We start from the raw sequence: 25,877 nt of genomic DNA, 5'->3' as shown, positions 1-25,877 counted from the left end.
CTAACATTTTTCTGCCTACCTTTGCCTACCACTCTCCAATACCGTTAGATCAAAATCTCAAGAAGAGAGAAAAAGATAAATGTTAGTTAAGATTCTGATCTAACGGTGTTGGAGGGTGGTAGGTAGAGGTAGGCAAAAAAATGGTAAGTAGAATAACCTATCCCTTCTATTTTATAGTGGTGAATAAAAAAGTTAACACTACCTATACAGAAGTAAAACAAAATCACAGTGAAGGTCTCGTCTCTAGATATTAACTTATTTGAGAATGTCAGACCTACAATCAATCATCTCTTTTTATAAAAATAAAAAAGGAAACAAAGGATGAAGAGAACGTGGAAATGAGTACGTGACAAGGGAGGAAGAATAAGTTTTCTTTCTAATCAATGTGCGTTGTTGCGTTGTTTTAATCATCTTCGTACGTTGTTACGTTGCTAACTAATATAAGAATAAATATCCTTTTTGGTCCCTAAAAAAAATTTGGTCCTCACTTTAGTCCATTATAAAAAAAAAATTAGTCACCTGATCCCTATGGACCCACTTTGGTCTTTCTGTGGGACTAGTGTAGGTCTTTTTTAAATTTGTGATGGACCACGATTTTAATTAAATTGATCTACTTTAAATTTTTTAAGGACCTCTAGACTAATTTTTTTTTGTAAAGGACTAAATTGAGAATCATGTTTTTTGTTAGGGACTTAAAAAATTATTTACTCCTAATATATATATTGAATCAAGAGACAAATAACAATCTAAAAAAAAAATAAAAAAATTAAAATCAAAAAATTTATGACCGCACTTGCGGGCATTTGCCCGCAAGTGGGTCCGCCAATGGGTGTGACATAAAACTCGAAGACCTAAACTTTGTTTTATATAATATATTAGATGAGTTTATGGAACAATTTATGCCGGACGCTGAAAATTCTCAGCAAAGTTCAGAAAAAGACAATTAGAAGTGGCTACTTATTTTTTTTCTTTTTAATTTGTAAAATTCTATTAAAGAAGTTTTTTGGTGAAATTTAATAATTTTATTTATGAAAACGTAATAAGGACCAACTCAGATATAATACAATCGTTACGAAAGAGAGAGAAAAAAACCAGAGGGATTTAGAAAAAGATACTTATTGGTTTATTCTCGTAGCAAGTACCAACTATGAAGCACCCACACTTCAAAGATCCTGACGTGTTGTGTCCGATACTTTCCGACACTCCAACACACGTGTTGTAGAAACTCAAAAAAATGGTTCAAAGATTGCATTGCGTTGCGTTTTTAATTTCAACTATTAGATTCGTTAGATTACGATTACCATTTTATTGAGTTTAATGTAAATATTTGGGATATCTTATGTTTCTTTGCAAAATTGATGAGTATTATAAGTTTAATTTCACTTTTTTATTAAACTATTGAATATTAAATATATTATACACTACATAAATTAAAAAATATTATTTAATATCAAAACGTGCTCTAACGTGTTGAAATCTAACATTTTTCAGAATTAACGTGTCGGAGTGTCATGTCATGTCGTGCCACGTGTCCCGTGTCGATATCGGTGCTACGTACCAATAATAAAAATGCCACGAGTTGTTTTTCTTCTTTTATTTCCGCACACAAATGCATTTTTGTGGAGCATATATTTTCAGTGCTCACGTAAGAGTTTTCTTTTTTTTCAAGTAAAAAAAAAGTGGAATACAAGTAATATTAACATTAGAAGAAGGGTGGAATAAATAATATTAGGTGAGTTACTTTTTTCCAATCTTTAATACTAGGAGTACTTGGAAAATATTTTCCTTTTTATGGTCACAACACGTACTATGCACTTGTAATGTTTCCAAATCAAGAGATCGAGTGGAAATGGAAAGGGCTCTTAAGATATTGTTTAATGATGCTTCAGTTATATCCTTCTCCACAAGTGATAGGGATTTGAAACTAAGCACATCACCAGCAATGAGAGACTATTCAATGTATAAACCGCCCCACCATTGTTGGTTTGCCAAATGTCAACCAAAACCTCTCTATAAACGAACTTTCCTTAATGACCTATACACCAATTGCAGGGAACAAAAATTAGCTTTATTAGTGGATGACACTCCTCCACCAAAGACTACCAATGCAGATATAGTGTCTTAACTAAAGATAATAAAAGACATTAGTGGACAAAAGCGATGGTTTTAGGGAGATACACCTTCTATTGCTTGCTTGTGAATTGTGATCAATATCATGCTTAATGCTCTTGCTAGCCCACAAGCCCACAATGGAAAGGGATAGGATAAGAAATAGGTCCATTAAGAATATATATATATATATATATATATATATATATATATATATATATATGGGAAGGGTTCTTTTGACTCCAGAGTAAGATTTTTAAGTCTTACTCATCATCTCAGCCGTTGATGGACGAAAATCAATGATTGTCATTTATAGTGTAATTAATAATTAATTAATTAATATAACTTTTTAAATTATAACCGTTGGATGGACGGAAATCAACGGTTAGGATGAGGAGTAAGACTTAGAAATCTTACTCTGGAGTCAAATGATCTCTCCCCTATATATATAGGGTTTTATAAGAGTTATGTTATAGGAAAAGTGATTGTGTAATGTTATAGGATCATTTGACACCGGTGTCAAATTTAAAGTTTGACACCTTGGTTGAGAGCCGTTAGATAAAAAAAAGATCAATGGCTCTGATTTGTAAGCATGTGACACCATTGCTCTTTTTTGATCTAATGGCTCCTAATGAGGTGTCAAAATTCAAATTTGACGTGTCAAAGGATCCTACCTCATATATATATATATATATATATATATATATATATATATGAGGTAGGATCCTTTGACACCGGTGTCAAGTTTAAAATTTGACACCTCATCTGAGAGCCATTGGATCAAAAAAGATCAACGATCCTGATTTGTAAGCATGTGACACCATTGATCTTTTTTTATCCAACGACTCTCAGATGAGATGTCAAACTTTAAACTTGACACCGGTGTCAAAGGATCCTACCTATATATATATATATATATATATATATATATATATATATATATATATATATATTTATATTTATATACATTCCCTCCTAAATTGCGCCACTCATGGCTTGAAAACATGTGGGGTGGGTTTTATATGGGTAAACCACAACACCCATCTAGAACTTGTTTGGTCTTTCTGTGACGGTCTCGTCTCATAAAACTCAATATTACCTTTCTCACACATTTGGAATTTTAATCAAAATCAACTCTTGATTTTCCATGTCATTTGCCAACGAAAAAGGAGAAAGAAAAAGGGTGGATATGTTATGTCTTGCTTGGGAGTGACACTTTGCTTAGTGGTGGGTCCATATTAAATGGGGTTCTCATTGACTCAGGCCCAATACTCAGTAGACTGTCTCATTTAAGGACCAGCCCAACATATTGATGTCTTGCTTGAATCAAAACTACTTAGAGGTTTCTTCATTACCCAAATTTCTTAATTTAATACTTAATAATCTTATTCACTGAGCAATAACCACTAGGGTACCATAAAATACTTAAACTCTTATTGTACAAAATTATTAACAAAAGAATGCTACTTGTTTTAGTCATCAGGTGCAAATTCATGTTTATATTACCAATTTACACAAGAACAACATGATTTCTCGAAATGGTGCCAAAAGTATAAATATTTGTTGGAAGTCGTGACTGAGAAATCATCACTTAGTGCTATTTTTTTATTTTATTTTATTGCAATATTATTTTAGTAAAAATCGTAGATAAAACCATGGCTTAAGAGGATTTATTTATTTTAATGTTATTTAATCTAAATTGTGACTCTTGCCCACGGCTATAGTTTTTTTTTTTTTTAACTTATCGTTTTGTTGAACTTTTTATCTGTCAGCCCATGGCCCAACACCGTTCCATTATTTTACCCATATATGTATTTTATTCGTGGGCTTGATACTAATGGAAAACGAAATTTGGGCTTCGACCTCTCTTTTCACTTTGTGTGCACCGTGAGTCCTAACAGGCAAAACTCGGCCCATCATACCCGTCAAACGAGACGAGACGAGCTGAGTTTTACAACCTGCTAACGTGTCCTGCCTAGACCGCCAACGCACCTAGCCCATTTTTTTATTTTATTTTTAATGCAAAATGAGTCTGGCATGAAGAATTGACCCGCCCCGCTCGCCAAGTGGGACGGGACGACCAAGTTTTTTAATTCACTTTCAAAAACACGACGGGTTGGCAGAGCCACGTTGGGTGGAGAGGGTGCCTTGGCCCAGCTTATTTTCAAAAATTAGGCACGTTTTAAACGTGGCTAAATAACCTTCCACGTTTTAGTGTTTGGCACCAATTAAATTTTCTTTGGCCCTAGCTGGGTTCGGAGTCCGACTCCGCCTATGTTGCAGCGACACTTCAAAATCCCTGAAATTTTCTGTCCGACACTTCCCAACACTCTGACATGCTCCGATATCATTAATATTTAAAATTTTATTACATGTCATGAAAAAATTGATCAATGTTTTACCAAACTGATATAATAAAAATTAAAAATGAATACCGAATAAATCTCACTGAAATGTATAAAATATTTTCAATTTGAAAATATAATAGTAAATATTTACTTATGTTTCTTTGCAAAATTGATCGGTATTATAAGTTTAGTTTAATTATAATATATGCTACATAAATTAAAAATATTATTTAATATTAAAACGTGTTCTAATATTTTTAAATTTTATATTTTTAAAATTAATGTGTCAAAATATCAAATCATATTATATCTCATATCGCGTCGATATAACATATGGCTCCGCCATTGAGATTGATAGCATGTGCCACCTCTTCCGTCATGTTCCCATTACAATTGACCACTACAATACTTATGGCCATGCACTTTCTTGTCTTGTCACGTCCATTCAACTTCAGACTTATTTTCCACTAACTACCATCAAACAGTAAAAGTGGGTTTAGTGGATGTATTACAACAGGAGGTTTTAGTAAATATTTTGTGTATTTTCAAAATAGAACAGAACATGATAGATATAAGATTAAAAAAGTGATATATTTTAGTTTTATTAAAAATAATAAAATTCATGAGGAAAAAAAATAAAACATTTTTAGTTCATTTTATTTTATTTCATTCTATCCCCACATTAAATACTATAGGTTCATTCCTTTGAATTCATCCCTTTAAATTATGGATTCATTCCTTTGAATTCATCGCTTCAAATTATGTCACCCATGACGCATTTAGCATTTATGCTAGGTTCCATGAAGGTGGTTCCCAAGAGTCTATTGCAATGTATATGGAGTGCTGAAATTTTCGGCCTACGTCTATATTTCCTGCAATTTTTAATTGATAAATTGTCTAAAATAAACAATAACTAATTCTGCAAAACTAATCAAATTATTTTGAACTATATATGGTAATACTATATCCTAGTTTTTATGAGAAAAATATGTTTAATTAGGCTATTATTTATGAAAATGGATCATCTCATATGTAATTTAATATGATCATGTCATGTGAGAGGATCTTAATCATTAATAATTAAATCAATGATGATGATTGTGTAATTTTCTATCCTTATATTTTTTCTTTCTCCTCTTTTATTACTATTAATTCATCCATATATAGTTATAATTGTCCTGCATAAATTAGCAAATGAGATCTCGTTATATATTGTATAGTCTTTATGTAGATCACCATTAAGGGTCATTCAAATTAATGATGGTTTTACTTAGCTACCCAATATTTTAAAAGTAAAATATCGTACCAGAAAATATATCACGAGATAAAAAAAGGGTGACATATCATACCAGAAAAATAATAATTAAGTATTCATCATTTTAATGGGGCAACGGGTACCACTTTTATTCTAATTCATTGCATGTGATAGGTTAACCCTTAGCTTGATATTAAATAGGGTTGATTCAAGTGGTACATATTTATTCCGCTTAAGTAATATTTTATGTTTAAATTCTTGCGAATGCAAAAAAAAAAAAAAAAAATTAACAGAGCTAGTCTCACTATAATATGAACATTCCCTTCCCTTGATATTAAATGCAAAAGTAATATATTTGTCTCTAGTAGATAATACATATGATTTATCAAAAAAAATTAAATTAACCCTTGATTCTCATTCAACTCTTGTTCATATATATATATATATATATATATATATATATATATATATCAACAAGTTCTACAATTGATTTGCAGTAATGCTTTTTTATTCTAAATATATTTTATATTCTTATTCACCTTTCTAGTTTCTATGTTTTCTTCCACAATTCTGTTTTTTTAATACTTTCTCTGTTGACTATCTTACTATATGATATGCATTTTTCTACCTTTATTGATTGTTTTTCTTTCTAATACTCCTGTAGTTTATTTCAGAATCATTTATGTCTCTGTAATTTTTTTCTTATTCACATATATCTTTGTGGTTTGTAAAAGGTATATTTTTTATCGTATATGTCCCTGTGGTTTCTTATTTTTTACAAAGCACAGGAGCATATGTGATAAAAAAAAATCACAGAGACATAGATAATTTTGAAGCAAATTACAGGGCATTGATGAACTTTTCTCAATATAATATTATGGATATCATAATTAGATCAATTTGGTAGCAACCAACCATTATTATATGATGTTAAATGCATGGTGAATAAGGAATTTTAAATTTAATTCAGATTTATAGTAGCTCTCTTTTATTAAGTGCATTTATGATACCAAAAAAAAAAAATTAATAATGTGTGATTTGGAATGTATGCATATTTAATGATTTAAAAAAACTCAATCACTTAATTTTTTTTTATATCAACTGCGTCCAAAATCCTAATGAACCCGATTAATTTTATTTTGAATTTATGCCTCTCCATCCCACGAATTGAGCCTCTCAGAATTTGAATCCATTAAATCAAAAATTCTGATCATCGTTAGATTAACAACTCTTGTATAACTATTTAATATTTAAATCACATTATCAATTACCTGTGAAAATGACTCACAACTGTTACTATGCCCGTAATAAATTTTGAGTAGTTGTTTGTTATTTGGTGCACAGAATCCTATAAAGTCAAATACAATTTAAGCCATGCTTTAATAAATTCGACGTGATAGTATCACATCAAATATACAAATGTAGACACGTAAGTGTCTATGTGTGTACGAATTCAAATGTAGTGATAAATTGGATCGAAATGTGTATCTCCCAGGCTCCATCCAATCAACACATGCCCAATTTCGACTTGAGAAAAAGGAATTTTTTTTTTTTTTTTTTTTTGGGTTTATACTTTTTATAAAATATAAGAAGAGTCTCTTCATATTACATTCATATTATTTTATGTGCTAATTTTTTTAATTTTTTTTACTTACCTTTTTTCAACTAGACCTATTTGAGTATGTGTATGTTGCAAAAATTCTCTTTTTATATTGCATAAATAATATAAACCCCCTTTTTTATATTTTTTATTAATAATTACAAAATGATATCTTATTTTTATAATTATTAATAAAATATATTAAGTAGTAATGAAAAACATAAAATAAATTAAATAGCTTACATTAGTCACTCTCACCACAGTTTATCTCTCTTACTCTCTACCAAACTGTCCAAAGACAGTAATGGCGATTAAGTAAGGGAACTAGTGGCAGTTGAAGTTTATTAAAATGTATGATAAATTTGTTGGTAAGTTGCCATTTATGCATGCAACCGACATTATCTAGAAACCTTTCCCTAATAATATTATAATGATATATGGGCCATATAAATGCTATGTGAGGTCACTTTATTGGGATCTTCATTCCTTCTCAGTCTCACTTTCAGTTTCTCTAATTCTCTCATTCTATCTTCACCAAGCATTTTTTTTGTTTACAACTAATTAATGGAGTTTCCTCTCCTACCCATCTTTACTTTACTCAGTGTGAGCTTCAATTTCTAAACTATATAGCTTATTATTTTTTTGATTTTTCCCGCTAAAGCTCGATATATTCTAATACTTATTTCGAAAATATATATTCAATAATGTTTTGAGACTTTATGCTAATGAAAGTTCTGTATTTGAATTGCAGCTTGCACTTGTGGCAACCCATGCTGCCTTACCTCCTGAATTTTACTGGAAGTCCAAGCTTCCCACTACTCCAATGCCAAAAGCTATTACAGATCTCTTGTACCCTGGTTAGTACATAGTAGTTCAAGTTCAAACCTCTTCTAGAATTTCATTCCCATGCAATATTTTTACACTTTGTTTGCATCCGAGTCCTAACATCATGAAAATAGTCATTTGGAAGGTCATTATGAGAAAAACATGGCATCTTCACTATGTCAAAGTCTCATAGTTATTATTAGTTTAGTGATCACTCAGCTAGATGTTCAAAGTATAATAGGTTCGATTCTTAAAAATTGTAACTCCTAAAAAGAGTGAAGAGACTCAGACCTGAAATCGGATTATTCGAATCCGTTAAAACTTTGAAATTAGTTGGTATTAAAAAAAAAAAATTTTGAGTGCAAAGTGCACTTTAGAAAAGAAGTGATGCCTTATATAGTAAGCTTGGATGGGGCCATGGCCAAGATGGATCAACATATCAACCAAGCTCAAACAATCCTCTAGTATACCCAAATCATGCACTTCCAATTCCATACTCCAACCCCAATGCAAAATGGCAATTAATAACTATTAATGAAAAATCATTAGACATTGAGAATAATCTTTTAGAAACGTGTTATTTTTTGTACTTGTATTTGATTAAAATCTAAACAACTGATGTTTTAATCAACGATTATCAACAATGCAGTCTAGCCTACTAAGGGTAGGGTGCACTTTACATCTAGTTATGAGTGCCATCTCTAATTTTTTCAGGGTTTTATAAGAGTTATGTTATAGGAAAAATGATTGTGTTATGTTATAAAATTTCGTTTTACGTGTTGTAGTTTTTTTTTTTCTTCAAAACATGCAGGTCCCACAAAATATTGTGTATGTAAGAAACTTTGTGTGGTCATGTTAAATGATGAACGCAAATGTTTTATCATATAAATAGTTTATAACTTAGAAGTGATTGTCATGAACTGATATGAAGTAGCTAAATTTGCAGATTGGGTAGAAGACAAAAGCACATCTGTGGCTGTAGGGAAGGGTGGCGTAAATGTTGATGCAGGGAAAACAAAGCCTGGTGGCACCTCAGTCGATGTAGGAAAAGGAGGAGTAAATGTAAATGCAGGAAAAGGAAAACCAGCAGGAACATCAGTGAACGTAGGGAAAGGTGGAGTTAATGTTCATGCTGGTAAAGGAAAACCTGGAGGCACATCAGTCAACGTTGGTAAAGGTGGAGTTAATGTTCATGCTGGTAAAGGAAAGGGAAAACCAGTACATGTTGCAGTGGGAAAATCACCATTTGATTACAATTATGCTGCCACTGAGACCCAATTACACGATAACCCCAATGTAGCACTTTTCTTCTTGGAAAAGGACTTGCATCATGGTTCCAAATTTAACTTGCACTTCACTAAGACTTCTAATGCAGCCACATTCTTGCCTCGCCAAGTTGCTGATTCCATACCCTTTTCATCAAACAAGGTGGATGACATCTTGAACAAGTTTTCTGTCAAGCCAGAGTCAGAGGAAGCTGAAATTATGAAGAATACCATCAGTGAGTGTGAAGAGCCTGCCATTAGAGGAGAGGAAAAGCTTTGTGTAACTTCATTGGAGTCCATGGTTGATTTCAGCACTTCCAAGCTTGGGAATAATGTTGAGGCTGTTTCAACAGAAGTGAACAAAGAAACTGAGTTACAACAATACAGCATAGCAAAAGGAGTGAAGAAGATTGGGGGAGAGGACAAGGGTGTAGTGTGCCACAAGCAGAACTACCCATATGCAGTGTTTTACTGTCACAAAACAGATACAACAAGAGCTTACTCTGTGCCATTGGAGGGTGCTGATGGAAGCAGAATCAAAGCAGTGGCAGTGTGCCACACTGACACATCACAATGGAACCCAAAGCATTTGGCTTTTCAAGTTCTCAAAGTTCAACCAGGAACTGTTCCTGTTTGCCACTTCCTCCCTCAGGATCACGTTGTTTGGGTTACCAAATAGAAGCACTTGAATTCCACTCATCTATACCATCTTTGAATAATTACTATATAGCACCTGCTTCAGAACTTTATCTTGTCATGTTTGCATTATATATATATATATATATATATATATATATGTATGTAACATAGTTTGATCTAGCTACTACATTGTATGTTTATTTACATGGTCACTAGGTTGCCTTATGACCATGATGCGTTATCATTATGTATACTCCAAACTTAATAATACAGTATGTTACAGTGACGCTTTCTCTCGTTCTCTTAAATTTGCTGATTGCTGCTTGTTAAGAAAATCAGTGATTTGCTGTATTGACAATAATTTTATAAGACCCCCAATATGCATAAGCAAAGAGTTGAACCTTATATGCCTAAATCACACACTCCATAAAGGTACTAATATTTCATAGAAGATGCTTAAATTTATAGGTAAATCAACAATTAACCAAATCGTTGATTGCACATTTGCACTCTATTAATACACCCTAAAATGATATTATTTGTTCATAGATACATAATGTGGCATTATTGTTGAAAGGAAAATGCTCTTCATGAAATATAACATTGCTCCTCATAGATACAAATAGCTCTGTGGATGCTAGATCATGGAGCAAATATCCTTTGGTGCCTTCACGATATCCTAGGAACATGGCTTTTCGTGCTCTTGCTGAGAACTTTGTACATTGTGATTTGAGAGTTGATGCGTAACTTAAGCATCCAAATACTCTCAGATGTATTAATAGTGGAGGTGTTCCATTCAGCACCTCGTTGTTGGCAAGAAGTGGTGTACAAGGTTGATTAATAAGGTGTACAATGTGTGTAACAACAAAGCACCATAATTGTTCAGGCCTTGGTTCCTTTGTTGACAATCGTATATAATCCATTCATTTGCTCAATTATACCAATCATCTCCTTTGCATGGAATAGAACGATTTATAGAATGTCAGAAAGGAAGAGGTGGAATCAAGCGATTTTGTAACTGAGACCAGATTCACACAAAATTCTGGTATGTAAAGCACATTAAACAAATTGAGTGTCGGTAAAATGTGAACTGTTCCTGAGTACAAAACAGTGGTAGGTGATCCATTTGTGAAATGGAGTCGATTTTATGGAGAGAAGAAAATTGAGAGGGAAATATGGTACACAACACCTATATCAAGCAGCCATTGGATACCGAGACACCCCACCATGAATATTAGAGAAATATAAAATTATTAATATAGCTTCGTTCAATAATATAGACTTCATCCAATAATTTAATTTTTTGGTTTAAAATGATTTTTTACATATCAGAATTAACGTGATTAGGACTTAGGTAATCACAAGTTCAATATTCACTGCCTCATACTATTAATAAAAAAAATTAAATATTATGAAGTTTCTTAACACAAATAGATTGGATTTTGATATACTGTCCATCCTTTAAGTCCATTAAGCTCTCGTAACCTCACCTAATAACTTAAACTTTTGGTTTGAAATTATTCTAGAAAGTGTTCGGTTGGTTTTTTGCAAAAGATTCAAGATCCATTGACACTGAATATCACATTATCAATAAATAGTTACAAATTATAACTTAAACACCTGAATATATAGGTGTCAGAATAACCCGAGAAAAGAAAAGAACGAAGAGCTATACATACAAGATTAAACTCTTAGTATATAATCTATCCACACACAAAAAAAAATCTCTTACTGTATAATAGAAAATGGTTTGGCTCATAACTGAATCTCTAATTGGGCAATTGCAAGTTTGTTATCTGTAATGGTTAGTAGCCTGTTAATTAGGGTGACAATTTTCAATACTAATACAACATGAAAATTTTGTGTCTTACCAAAAATTAACATGAAAAAATTTGTATCGTGTCTCATATCAACCAATAAAATATAAAATTGATTTGCTTTAATCCTGGGAAAATCTCACCCCAAAAACTAGTTCAAGAGACAGAAGAGCTCAAAGTCCATATAAACCTCACATTAGTCACACATGTAATCAATGTGAGACTCAAGTCTCATACCTTACAATTTAGATCATAATATTAGCTCCGCAGTCCCGGCGTCCACGCAGGCTAGCTTTGCGCTAGTCTTTTACTAGCTTTGGACGGCTACTACAATGCCAGTGTTACCACCTATACCGCACTAATATCAATTGATACAAATCTTAAGAGAATCTCACCCCAAAAACTAATCCAAAGTCTATAAAAGTCTTACATTAATCATTTATATAATGACTCAAATCTCATACTTTACAATTGGATAGTAACAGGCAGAAGGGACAAATCATGCATGGGGAAATCATGCATGGAATGTAAAATACAGATGCATGCATGAGGAGAGGGGACAGGTCATGGAGGACATGTTGGAAAAAATATAAAATAAAATTGCAACATTTGTAAGTAGAGGGCGTAACTCCATGTGGCAAAACATTGCAAAATACCTAAATTCGCGTGACATGTTCCTAGATCTCCCGAGAATGTGTCTTATACATACCGACAGTTTTCAAATGAGGCGGAAACAAACAACCCGATGAATAAATTGTGGATTTAGTGTTTGTCCATCAAAGGACATAAAATTATGTTTTTTTTAAGTGAGACAAATGGACAAAAAAAGTGAGTTTTTTTTAATTTAAATTTTAAATAAAAAATATTAATTTCGTACAAACATTTTTCTCATATATTATTATTTGTATCATTTTATTAATTTATTTAAAAAATAAAAATTAACTCGCCAAAAGGCGATTTCTCCCTTTTTATTGACCTTCCAATTAATAAGAGGCTAATATTTAGTTATTTTTTTACTTTTTAAATTATTTGTGAACTTATTAAGTCGACCAAACTCCTAAAACCGTAAAACTTTAGTAGTTTTCCATTAGTAAATCAGTAATTTGTACCTATCAATTTGTATAGTATTTTTCTCCTCAAATCTCAAAACAATATTATTTTGGTATTACAGGAAATAACTTTATCTTAAGTTAAAGAGGAAATGTTAATATATATATATATATATATATGTTATACATTCCTACAGCCATTTTAGATAAAGTTGTGTACGACTACCCTTTTTAACTATGTTTAACCAATAAGACATAAAAATTATATTTTCTCTCTCCGCCACGTGAGTTGACAATGTCTGAGGAGATAAAAGAAGAATAGCTTTATTGTTATAACTATGTCTTAATGGTCAGGTTTAGTTAAAAATGGATAGTTGTAAAAAATATCAACTAAAGTGGTTGTGGAAATACTTATATATATATATATATATATATATATATAGGGTTCGCTTTTATACACTTACTGCAGATAAGTTATCTGCAGTAAGCCCAATACGATGTCGTTTTGAGCAAAAATCATGGTATTTTTGTAATTTTAATTTATTTCAGGGTTATTATAGTCTTTATAATTAAATTTTTTAATATTTCAATCCTAAAACGACGTTGTTTTGGGAAGAAATGCAGATGCAGTAACTGCAAAAATATTTTTTTTATATATATATATAGGTAGTATCCTTTGACACAAGTGTCAAATTTGAAATTTGACACCTCATATGAGAGCCAATAGATCAAAAAAGATCAACGACTCTGATTTGCAAGCATGTGACACCATTGATTTTTTTTTATCCAACGATTCTCAGATGAGGTGTCAAACTTCAAATTTGACACTGTGAGATCAACGGTTAAGATTTGGTGTAAGAATTCTTATTCTTACACCGATGTAAGTTGATCCTATCCCAAATATATATATATATATATACACACATGAGATAAGATCTTTTGACATCGGTGTCAAACTTTGAAATTTGACATCAAATCCTAACCGTTGATTTTCGCCAATCAGCGGCTGTCATTTTCACTTATCAAACTTATTAATTAATTATGAATTCCTAATAAATGATAACCGTTGATTGACGGAAATCAACGGTTAGGATTTGGTGTCAAATTTTAAAATTTGATACCGATGTCAAATGATCCTTCCATAATATATATATATATATATATATATATATATATATATATATATATGAGAGATGATCCTTTGACACCAATGTCAAATTTGAAGTTTGACACCTCATCTGAGAATCGTTGGATAAAAAAAAAATCAATGGTGTCACATGCTTGCAAATCAGAGTCGTTGATCTTTTTTGATCTAATGGCTCTCATATGAGGTGTCAAATTTCAAATTTGACATTGGTGTCAAAGGATCATCTCTCTTATATATATTATGGAAGGATCATTTGACATCGGTATCAAATTTTAAAATTTGACACCAAATCCTAATCGTTGATTTCCGTCAATCAACGGTTATCATTTATTAGGAATTCATAATTAATTAATAAGTTTGATAAGTGAAAATGACAGCCGCTGATTGGCGAAAATCAACGGTTAAGATTTGATGTCAAATTTCAAAGTTTGACACCGATGTCAAAAGATCTTATCTTATGTGTGTGTATATATATATTTGGGATAGGATCAACTTACACCGGTGTAGGAATAAGAATTCTTACACCAAATCTTAACCGTTGATTTCCGTGCATCTAACAGTTGAGATTTATTGGGAATTAAAAATTAATTAATGAGTGAGACCTAATAAATATTAAACGTTAGATGCAGAAAACCAATGGTTAAGATTTGGTGTAAGAATTCTTATTCTTACACCGGTGTAAGATGATCCTGCCCATACACACACACACACACACACACACACACACACACATATATATATATATATAGGGTCAGGATATTTTACACCAGTGTAAATCACACTTTCAATCTTGTCCGTTGATCCCACTTATATCTAAGGGCTCAAATTTTTTAGTAATGTCAGCCTTTGGATACAAGTGGATCAATGTTCAAGTTTGAGTGTAAGACTTCTAACTCTTACACCAGTGTAACAATATCCTACCCCATATATATATATATATATATATATATATATATATATTAAAATCATTTTTGCAACCGCTTTACGTACAGCAACGACAAGTGTATGGTTATGATTTCTCATAATTAATGCTTTCATCTTTTGTATGGTTATGATTCTCAACATTTAATACTTTTACGTATATATGGCCTATATAGCACCGATACCGACACGTGATACGTGACACGATACGACACGACACTCCGACACATTAATTACTAAAAATGTTTGATTTCGACACGTTAGGACACGTTTTGATATTAAATAATATTTTTTAATTTATGTAGTGTATATTATATTTAATATTCAATAATTTAACAAAAAAATGAATCTAAACTTATAATAGTATAAATTTTGCAAAGAAACATAAGATATCCCAAATATTTATATTAAACTCAATAAAATAGTAATTGTAATCCAACGAATCTAATAGTTGAAACTAAAAACTCAACGCAAAGCAACCTTTAATCCTTTTCTTGAATTTTTATAACGCGTGTTGAAGTGTCGGGGAGTGTCGGAGTGTCCGAGAATGTCGGGAAGTGTCAGACACGACGTCAGAATTTTTGAAGTGTCGGTACTTCATAGTATATGGCAAGTATTTGATTGCTGCACGTACATCTGTTGTATAAATATATACCCCTATATATATATATTTTTTATATTTATATATTATATATTTATATATATTATATATTTATGTATATATATATATATATATATATATATATATAGGTTTATATTTTGTCATGTCACCCCAAAACTATATTGTTTGGGAGTTAAAGAGAATTAATGAAGGGTGTTTTGGTAAAAAATTTATAATAAATAAACAAATAAAAGTTTCAAAATAGCTTCATTATTTCCCCTAACTACCAAAATGAGGTAGTCTTGGGGTGACATACATAATTTTATGTCATGTGACATGACAAATAATAAACCCTATAGATATATAGGGTTTATTTTTTCTTCGGTAAATGTATATAAGTTATTTGCATTGAGTTAAAATGATGTCGTTTTGGGACAGAAATCAAGATATTTTTTTAATTTTAATTTATTTCAAGGTTATGATAATCTTTATTATTATAATTTTTTAATCTTTCAACCACAAAATGATGTATGGGGATATATTTAGATAACTTATATGATAGTGTTAATTTATTTAGCTTAAATGAATACATTGACTTGTACTAAAAAAAATCAAAATATTTTACCAAAAAAATAAATAATAATCAAATACATTGACAAGTGTGTATTCTCAACTCCGCCTGAAAATTAACACTCAAAAGAGAAAAGTTTTAGTCATTTAATCCGTCCATAATAACAATATTTTACTTAATAAAATTTCTTTCGTACCCATTAAAAAAACATTTCTTCTCCCACAGCTTCAATATACCGTGTGCTACTCCCACCTCTACTGTCACCTCTAAATTCTTCTCAGGCAAATCTCGCAGCACCAACCACTCTCCGTGATCATACTACCCAAACAATCCATGAAGGTGCAAACCCGACGAAAACGATCAAAGTCAATATTGAAATCAGAATCTTAATTAATCAAGTGAAGGGTCCAATTAAAATGGGTCACTCGCAAAATTTGAATTTTCTTTTAAGAGGATTATGGTAACATTAAAATGTCAACTTTCCACAAAATCAATCTCATAACCTTAAATGACGCCCTAGCCCTACACAACATTACAAATCTCAGACCTCAAAATTTCAACTTCTGGATTCCAAAATCTCCCAGAAAATCAGGAAAAAAAAATGTCTCGGAGGATAAGCATGTTTCGCAAATCAAAAACTAAGTAATTCAACCATGTCTCGATGCTAGGAGTGTTAACGGGATGAGCCAAATCGAGTTTTGGTAAGATTAAGCTTGTGTTTAAATGTGACCAAGCATGTTACTTATTATGAATATAATTATCGGCACGTGGTCTGACTTATTTACAAAAAATAAAAGCCTGGTTTAGCTTGTTTAAAAAAATTAAGACAACAAAAATTTATCCAAAAAAAATATATAAACATCAACACTAGTAATTCCATAAATATTCATAAATTCAATGTATATCCAAACAGCAAAATATAAAACAAAATCATTCAAAAAGTTTGTTTAACCAATAAAATGGGATGAAATAGATTGAGGTGAAAGAGAGGACTGTTACAAGTAGTATAAAAAATATAAAATAAAAATTAATATACTAGGTCAGTCTGGGAGGCTCTAAGACCGAGCTTTTGAATTGGAGTCTAGGGCCTTTTATCAAACTAGCTTTTATACAAGTTAAAACCTGATTTCAACAACCAATTTTTGACATGTAAGCTCAGGCCTTCACGAGCCGAGTCAAAGGCATCGGTTCGTTTACCACCCCTACTCGGTGGCAAGGCTAGTGCTTTCTCTTGGTGATATTCTCCCTATTACCGTGAGATGAGCCAGATCATTGTTATAGTTGTTAGGAACTTCTCCAAACAGTAAGTGTTACAACTTCGACAAGTGCACCGGTCGTACAAGTAATAGAATGGTAAAAGTAAGGTTGTCGATTCCACGAGGATAGATTACCAATCAGTAACTAACTTATCTATGTGATTAAAGTTGAAGCGATCTTAAAATGGATTTTGTTGAGAGAATTAATTTAACAGAATTTTGAAGAAATTATTTTTAATTTTCAATATTTAAGAAATTAAGAACTGAATTCAAGAACTAATAACGCGAAGAAATTGGTTTTTAACTTTTACTAAAAGACATAGCTAGAAACTCGACTTCCCTAATATTTTCCTAACAACTCTACCCCTTCTTACAATCAAGATTCAAGATTAAGTTATTAACAATTATTTCTAAAATTGATTAAATCTCAATCCCTTGGTAATATTATCATTTACTTTATTTAAAAGCCTAATCCCTTAGAACCTTTTCCTAAAGCAAGCATTAACGCAGGAACCATAAAGTTATAAAATTTGTAAGCCTAGCCCTAGATCACACAAACTCTAGCAATTAATCAATCAGAATCAAAACACCAACATCCCTATTGTCATGCAAGATTCTAATGCCCATTCAAGATTGGCCAAATCATAAACGAGACTAGGAATTTAAAATAGATTAATTGCATAACTCAAATCATAAATATAAATTGCAAGAAAGGATAAACAGCGTTCAAGAACCCATTGGTTCCGTCTTGCCCTAACTATATAAAAAAATTTAGCCTAACATATTCATAAAATCAGAATAAAAAGATGAAAAGAAAATATAACGGTTCATAGAAACTTAGCAGATAAACTCCACGATGAATTCTTGATTTTCTATTTTTCTTTCTCTTCTGCAATCCTCCCCAGAATTTCTCCTCTGCCTTCTTCCGTATTCTGAATGCGTTTCAACAACTTTCGTCTCGTTCTATTTAAAGGATTAAATTGGGCCTTTATTTTTGGGTCAGCTTGCTGACGATGAATTTTGACTTTTTCTTTATTTTTCTTGATCTTTATCCTTTGCAATTGCCTTTATCCTTTATAATTGGTGATTTGTTACTTTATGCCTGAAACAATATGAAAATAGATCAGAATCTTATCTAGTTGTTAGAATCTTAATATCTTTTGGATTTATTAATTGACACTATATTCTTAATCGTATTAATCATTATTTAAACTAATTTTGATATTAAAAACATGGGATAAATGAGAATCATGTTACAGGAACAAAATTGCTTGTTATGCAACACTACCGACAAGGCAAAGTCATTGAACAACGTGTATCTTCCTCTTTCTTTAATATTATTTTCCTTGTCTGTTTTCGTGGCAGGAAGAAAAATTTCTTCAAGTAACACGACGAAATGAAAGTCCTAAAAACATAGTGTTTTTCACACTTATCAATAAGTTTTCATTTATTCTTTAATTGAAATACAATAGTTTCACTTAAAAATATATAGAGTTGTGTCATTTAAAATTATTAACACTTCTACATGAAAGGTAATGATTAAACTAAGGGGTATTTGGCATAGAAGAAACTCTTTTATTCCTAGGAATGATGATTTATAGGAATATGCTAGGAAAATGAATTTCTCAAAAATGTTACCAAAAAAGTGTTTGATAGACTAAAATATTACCAAGAATGTTGGCTCAAGTTTCCTAGTTCTATATTTAGTTAATTGTCAAATATTAATAAAAATGTGGAGGGATTTTACAAAATTAACCTTAACCATCATTTTCATTCAAAACTTTTCCATATTAACTTCGTAACAGAATTTTTACATAATCGATACAGAAAACAAAATCAACATTTTAGCCAAAAATAAAATTGGGAAAATTTTCTAGAACTCTACAAATTCTAGTGGGCCAAAAAATCCATTTTTATTATCTTTGCACTAAGAAAAAAACCTTTCAGCCTCACTGTAATCTATACCTTCACCACTCTTCTTTCTCAGTTGTCACTAACCCAAAAAAATCCACCAAATCCCAGAAAAGCTCGAAATTTGAACAGCATACACATGGCTCATGATACACAAACCAAAAAGCCTTAACAAAAAACCACTCTCAGCTTGATATTAGCAAGCCCCAAATGCACCCAGAGTTTCCTTAACCATCAAATGAATTTGAGTTGCTTCATCTCTTGTTATGGGGTGAATGGGTTGTTTGGTGTCTCAGCTAGCTGCAAAATTTGTCTTTTTCTCTGAGAAACACAGGGTATTTTCGTCCCAAACATTTGAGAAATTCTTCCATCGTGTGGGAATCTAAGAATACCACCTACCTGGAGGTATTCTTTAATGGGATTTTGCTTCACGAAAATAAATTCTGGGAATCTAATTTTTTTCAGAAAAATTTTCACAATCCTTATATCAAAGGTGGATAAATAGGATCCTCAATATCAGTTTCTCGAGAATCTAAAATTTATTCCTCTACCAAATATCGAAAAAATTCATTGTCATTTTAAAGTATATAATTTTATATTATTTTAAGTGAAATGATTTGATATATTTTGTTGATTTTTTATATTTTCTCTCATCCATAATACTTTTTCTTCATAATTATGTGGAGAAGAGAGAATAAAAAAGGCCAACAAATATTTTTCCGCTAAACTAAAACCCAAAGGTGAATGCAAACAAGATACATGCTTGACCGCTTAAATAAAGTCGTGAGTTCAAGTCATTATGAATGCGAAAAATTTACTTTGAGAAAACTAGTTCTACCATAATGTAGATGTTCTCAGCTTGAATAGGATTTTCTCCGATACCTTAGTTTATCAACAACAACAAGACCAAAGGTGAAAATGTTTTTACCTAGTCCGTTCTCTTGCTTATAATTTATAAACGTAAACTGTAATTTAATGTAAAACAACAACTCGACAAGTGCTCACCGTCCTCTTGCTCTGTTCACACTCACTTTTTTTTCCTCCTTATATTGCAATGGAGGTTTAAGGCTTCAGTTGCAAGGTATAGGAAATGGAAAGGTAGGCTAAAGCAAACAGACCGACATTGATGGAATTTGGTTATTGGATAACACAAAAAGTAATAATTGAGATATATGAAGATAGTTAGTTTACGTAGTTCCTACTTGGATTTTTTTTTTATAACCAAAAGTTAGGTCAAATAATTTTTTATAAAAGTTTTTATAATAATAAAAAAAAAAAAAAAAAAAGCAAAAGTCAAAAGCTCCTAAAAGAATTTTTTTTTAAGTTATATTATTTATTTTTTTGAATTGTGTGTGTTTTTTTTTTAAATAAACAGTTTTTAAACTAAAAGTTTTATATAATCATCAAACAACGCTGTAATTATATTTTTTTTTAACTTAAAAAAAAAAAATTCCAAACATATGCTTAGTTGCGTTTTCAACATTGTCCAATCAGTCTCTAAAAGGATTTAAAATTACCTGAGCCAAAAACTATTGTCAATCCTTCACTTTGTAACTACTTTCTGTCCCATATTTTAAGCCATATGTTCAACCAAGCTACACATTACACCTACTTTTAAGCAATTCTCTTTTCCCCCTCTCTTTCTCTGGCCTCCAGTCCCGGGTCACATAAGAGCAACTAAAGTCGTTGAGCAAGGGGTAGTTGAATTTAAGTTACTAATAAGATGGTGGATAATTGGGTGGTCATTTACTATTCAATCAATCTAATTTAGAAACCATTTACTATATAAAGCCTGCATGCCACTTTGCTTTTCATTCCATCTCAACCTCACTTTATCAGTTCTCATAATTTCTCTCATTTTAATCTCTAGACATTTGGTTTCACCTTCACAGTTCCAATATGGAGTTTTATCTCTTTCCCATCATTACTTTTCTCATGGTGAGCTTCAACTTCACACCCCCCAACCCAATCCACTTTTCTTCAAGTAGTTTTGGTTTATTTACTTATTTTTTTTCCTTTGTGAACTTCAAAGTCTCTATTTGCTTGTGAAATGCTTCTGTTATGAGAAACTAATTAATGAGGTTTCTATTTCGAAATGCAGCATGTGCTAGTGGCAACTAATGCTGCGTTACCTCCTCAACTTTACTGGAAGTCCATGCTTCCCACCACTCCAATGCCAAAAGCCATCACTAATCTGCTACTCCCTGGTTAGTAACGTAGTCCAAAAGGGTGCCTATCTTCAAATATCATACTCATTTTATATACAAGAAATATTGCTTTCAATTACTTAATTTCAAGCTTTATCAACAGAAGTGGAAGCAATTTGGAATGACAGATTAAAAAATTAAAAACATTTCACAATTGTATTAGTTAATTCTTTTTCCTAGACTATGCACCTCTATAGCGACTAAAATATTTAGGAATTAGAAACAATATACCTTCTCCTACTTTATTAAATAGTTATTTTTAATTTTATTCTTATACTTCGTAGTAATTCTATGAGGCTTTCTTGGTGTTATAACGCCAACAAACTGCACAAACAATATTCAAAACAGTGGGGCACTTGTCAGGACTAAATAAAAAATGAGTGTGATATATAGAAATCAAAAATATATTTTAACCTACTCAAATTTACTGTTTTTTTAACTGAAGCTGGATAAATTTGCAGATTGGAAGGAAGAGAAAGCTACCTCAGTGGGTGTAGGAAAAGGTGGTGTAAATGTTGGTGTAGAAAAGGGATATGAAGGAGGTGGCACTGATGTTAATGTTGGTGGAGGAAACGGAGGAGTTTCTGTAAGAGCAGGACACAAAGGAAAGCCAGTACATGTTGGAGTTGGATATTCACCATTTAATTACATTTATGCTGCCACTGAGACCCAATTACATGATAACCCCAATGTAGCCCTTTTCTTCTTGGAAAAAGACTTGCATCATGGTACCAAATATAACTTGCACTTCACTGAGATCTCTAATGCAGCCACATTCTTGCCTCGCTCAGTTTCTGATTCCATACCCTTTTCATCAAACAAGGTGGATAACATATTCAACAAGTTTTCTGTCAATCCAGAGTCAGAGGAGGCTGAAATTATGAAGAACACCATCAGTGAGTGTGAAGAGCCTGCCATTAGAGGAGAGGAAAAGCTTTGTGTAACTTCATTAGAGTCCATGGTTGATTTCAGCACTTCCAAGCTTGGGAATAATGTTGAGGCTGTTTCAACAGAAGTGAACAAAGAAACTGAGTTACAACAATACAGCATAGCAAAAGGAGTGAAGAAGATCGGGGGAGAGGACAAGGGTGTAGTGTGCCACAAGCAGAATTACCCATATGCAGTGTTTTACTGTCACAAAACAGATACAACAAGAGCTTACTCTGTGCCAATGGAGGGTGCTGATGGAAGCAGAATCAAAGCAGTGGCAGTGTGCCACACTGACACATCACAATGGAACCCAAAGCATTTGGCCTTTCAAGTTCTCAAAGTTCAACCAGGAACTGTTCCTGTTTGCCACTTCCTCCCTCAGGATCATGTTGTCTGGGTTACCAAATAGAAACACAAGAATCCCATTTGTGAAGTTTTAATAGCATAAGATGAGCTATAAAACTGAATCCTAGTACTTACTTGCATTACATTATCCAACTATACCATCATGTTTGCTTTTACAGTTTTATGCATGTTATATTTGCTACTGTTGTATTACGTACGTGCTAATATATGAATAGTTAAACTTTTTCGTTCGTGTGAAAAAGTGTTTTTGGATTTCGAATCGGGTGGTGTTATTTATTTGAACCGAAATATTTCTGCACCATTTTATATTTAAAAAAAAAAAAAAAAAAAAAAGTATGCTAGAAGTGTGTAGTCTTTTTTTTTTTTTTTTTTATCATCCATTAAAAAAGTGGAGTGAAAATTGTGTAAAAAAAAGTTGTGTAAATAACATCATTGATTTGAATTATCGACTGGCTGGATGCCATGACCTTCTGGTGATTGTTTACTGTAAAGAGAAAACACGAAAAGAACATGTTCACTCCAAATAATGTAGGTAACAAAGGGAAAAGTAATTTTGCAAAGTAAGCGGGAGATAAAGTTATTTTCAGTTTATTTCCGGTGACCTAAACAATATCGTTTTGGGATCGTAAAATTAAAAATTATAATGATAAAGACTAATATAACCTTGCAATAAATTAAAATTACAAAATCATTTTGATTTTCGTTACAAAATGATATCATTTTATACTCATCGAAAATAATTTATCTCCATGAGAAAATAATTTATCCAATTATAAATATCTAAACTTGGAACTTAAAAAAGATACTTTCTTTTTTGTGCAATGAACCTATTGTACACGCGAGTTCAATACACGAAAAAATAAAATAAAATAAATTCAGTGAGAAGACAACAGTTAAATAATTTATTTCAACAACATGCAGGTATTTGTGGAAAACTTGAAATTATGCTCCAAAATAACTGACGACAGAAAAAAAAAATTATTGAATCAAAGGCAACCTTAAAGATATTAGATTTATAAATCATCTTAATAAATTCCATATTACTTAAATAAATCTCAATTCCATATTAATGTAAAATTCCATTGCTCATACTTAGATTGTCAAAACTTTCAACCAATTATTAACTATAAAAAGTTCCAAAAAACTTACCAAGTCCTCAAAAAACTTTTATCAACATTTTCTCCATTTTGATACATTATCAGATCCCTTAAAAATTGTGTGAAATAATAATTTAAATAAACTACTTAACAAAGTGTAAAATAACTTCGCTTTACATTAGCTTTGAATGATACATTCTATGCGGAGAGAAGATCACGGTCGTCATTTTTTTTCCCCTAACTCAGCCTTACAACCCGATGTAAATGAATATATACAAATCTCTACAAAAATTTTGTTTTCCTATCTACAAAAATTGATGTGATGAATGATAGCAGTATTGCCACTTGATAGGCACAGAAACAGTGAAACTCATTTTGCTATTTACTCGGCGAGGACTCCACATATTCTACACTGTAAAAGCTTCGCCGCCATAATTCTTTACGCGGGCACTCTCAGATAATTTCCCTCCCTTCCAAACCGCCCAATCAATAATGGTGAATGCACCACCCAACATCATCAAATACCTTCATCTGGTCATGAACAAAAATAGCCTTTCTGCTTCAGGATTCAGTGATGAGAGCGTCAACTTTGAATTTATCAGGTGCAAATGGCTCCAAAGATCCCCACGTTCTTCCAACCTTAAGTTTGACATGCAGAGGAACTGCAGAAGCATGAAACAGGGAATATGTGATTTCACCATACAAGCAAAACCTCAATTCCAATCACCAACCTCCATCTTCACCCCAAAAAATTCCCTAAAGAATAAATTGTTTATGGAATACAAACCAAGAAGTGAGACAGCATTCTCCATGCTTGTCTGTAACAGCAGGGCAGCTTCCTTTATAACGGAAGGATCAACTTCCAGCACTAATTCATCGTGTACCTAATTAAAAATCACTAAAATGATTGAAACACACAAACAAACAAAAATAAGAAAATAAAAATCCTCTAAAATTAACCTGTAACAGAATCCGGCAACGATCTCTAAGCATGTGGAACTTGGTTGCTATTGAAGAACTGGAATCCAAGCTATCAACTCCAGTGACAATTAGAGAGTAAATTCTTATCATTGCAATCTTAATTATGTCGGCAGCAGAACCCTGAATAGGGAGGGTGGAGGGGGAGAAGGAGATAAAACAACACTAAGATGAACACTGATAAGCTCTGAAGAAAACCCGCGACCTATAAGAGAAAGAAAAATTATACTATACCTGACAAATGGAATTCACAGCTTGCCTCTGAGCTTTTGATTTTTCTGTACTAGTGCCAAATTTTATTTTTGACAAAAATCGTTTTCTTCCCCTAAGAGTTTCCACATATCTGGATCGTACATACAGAAAAGTAATCCACAATTAAGGCCCAAAAGTAACAAGTTTAACAAGAATGCATACACCAAGTGCTAGAATAAAACACATATAGCATTGATAAGCATAGTTTTCTGCACGGTTAGATATAGAGATCAAAAACAAGAAACAAAAATTAGGTTCAAATAACAAAAGAGACTATCATATTTTACACACACACACAAGATGCAAAGTCGGAACAAGGTCTCCTCACCCTTTACTACGACAAGATGCAACAGCTTCGTGAAGCCAGGAAGCAACCCCTGGAAATGAGCTTCTGAAGTTACCAATCTTTTCAGCAGCTTCATCAGAAGAGCAATTCAGTTGTTCTGCAAGGCTATTGGCACCCATACCATAAAGAATACCATACACCATCCTTTTGGTCTGATCTCTCTCCTGAGAACCCACGGAAACCTCAGGACACCCAATCCATCTTGCTGCTATCATTGTAAAGACATCACCATCAGGCTTACTGAGAAGTTCAACAAGTGAAGAGTCTTTAGAGAAGTGTGCCATCAACCTTAATTCTATCTGAGAATAATCGGCTGTTAACAGTAACCAGTTGTCCTGCAATTGAAACAAATAAATAAGAATAGAAATAGTAATAGACCATAAGTAT

At 32.0% G+C, this 25,877-nt stretch overlaps 3 protein-coding genes across 3 annotated transcripts in view; 2 read left to right on the top strand and 1 right to left on the bottom strand.

Moving 5' to 3' along the window:
- The first annotated feature begins 7,756 nt into the window (after positions 1 to 7,756).
- On the top strand, positions 7,757 to 10,203 carry LOC133283635 (BURP domain protein RD22-like). The gene is made up of 3 exons (XM_061480517.1): positions 7,757 to 7,915; positions 8,064 to 8,169; positions 9,084 to 10,203. Exons 1-3 carry the CDS (start codon positions 7,877 to 7,879, stop codon positions 10,079 to 10,081), a joined length of 1,143 nt encoding a protein of 380 aa, XP_061336501.1. The 5' UTR covers positions 7,757 to 7,876; the 3' UTR covers positions 10,082 to 10,203.
- A 10,966-nt stretch (positions 10,204 to 21,169) lies between these two features.
- On the top strand, positions 21,170 to 22,870 carry LOC133283633 (BURP domain protein RD22-like). Its single transcript, XM_061480513.1, has 3 exons — positions 21,170 to 21,252; positions 21,416 to 21,521; positions 21,983 to 22,870. The coding sequence occupies exons 1-3, from the start codon at positions 21,214 to 21,216 to the stop codon at positions 22,858 to 22,860; spliced, it is 1,023 nt and encodes a 340-aa protein (XP_061336497.1). The 5' UTR covers positions 21,170 to 21,213; the 3' UTR covers positions 22,861 to 22,870.
- A 1,268-nt stretch (positions 22,871 to 24,138) lies between these two features.
- The window catches only part of LOC133283632 (helicase and polymerase-containing protein TEBICHI), a 35,298-nt gene continuing 33,559 nt past the window's right edge, over positions 24,139 to 25,877 (bottom strand). Inside the window, exons 22-26 of the mRNA XM_061480512.1 lie at positions 25,473 to 25,825; positions 25,127 to 25,235; positions 24,875 to 25,015; positions 24,702 to 24,798; positions 24,139 to 24,576 (exon numbers count right to left, since the gene is read on the bottom strand). Coding sequence (XP_061336496.1) covers positions 24,476 to 24,576; positions 24,702 to 24,798; positions 24,875 to 25,015; positions 25,127 to 25,235; positions 25,473 to 25,825 — 801 coding nt within the window. The 3' untranslated portion in view covers positions 24,139 to 24,475. The remainder of the gene's footprint in view (positions 24,577 to 24,701; positions 24,799 to 24,874; positions 25,016 to 25,126; positions 25,236 to 25,472; positions 25,826 to 25,877) is intronic.

This window comes from Gastrolobium bilobum, unplaced genomic scaffold (assembly GCF_033153095.1).
Source record: "Gastrolobium bilobum isolate Gb01-03AN ecotype WA unplaced genomic scaffold, APGP_CSIRO_Gbil_v1 utg18685, whole genome shotgun sequence".
NCBI lineage: Eukaryota > Viridiplantae > Streptophyta > Magnoliopsida > Fabales > Fabaceae > Gastrolobium > Gastrolobium bilobum.
This window is presented reverse-complemented; position numbering and strand designations above follow the sequence as displayed.

Coding starts and splice junctions, on each gene's coding strand:
- LOC133283635 (XM_061480517.1), top strand. CDS start 7,877: ATGGAGTTTCCTCTCCTACCCATCTTTACTTTACTCAGT. Junction 7,916..8,063: donor CCATCTTTACTTTACTCAGT/GTGAGCTTCAAT, acceptor TTTGAATTGCAG/CTTGCACTTGTGGCAACCCA. Junction 8,170..9,083: donor TACAGATCTCTTGTACCCTG/GTTAGTACATAG, acceptor CTAAATTTGCAG/ATTGGGTAGAAGACAAAAGC.
- LOC133283633 (XM_061480513.1), top strand. CDS start 21,214: ATGGAGTTTTATCTCTTTCCCATCATTACTTTTCTCATG. Junction 21,253..21,415: donor CCATCATTACTTTTCTCATG/GTGAGCTTCAAC, acceptor TTCGAAATGCAG/CATGTGCTAGTGGCAACTAA. Junction 21,522..21,982: donor CACTAATCTGCTACTCCCTG/GTTAGTAACGTA, acceptor ATAAATTTGCAG/ATTGGAAGGAAGAGAAAGCT.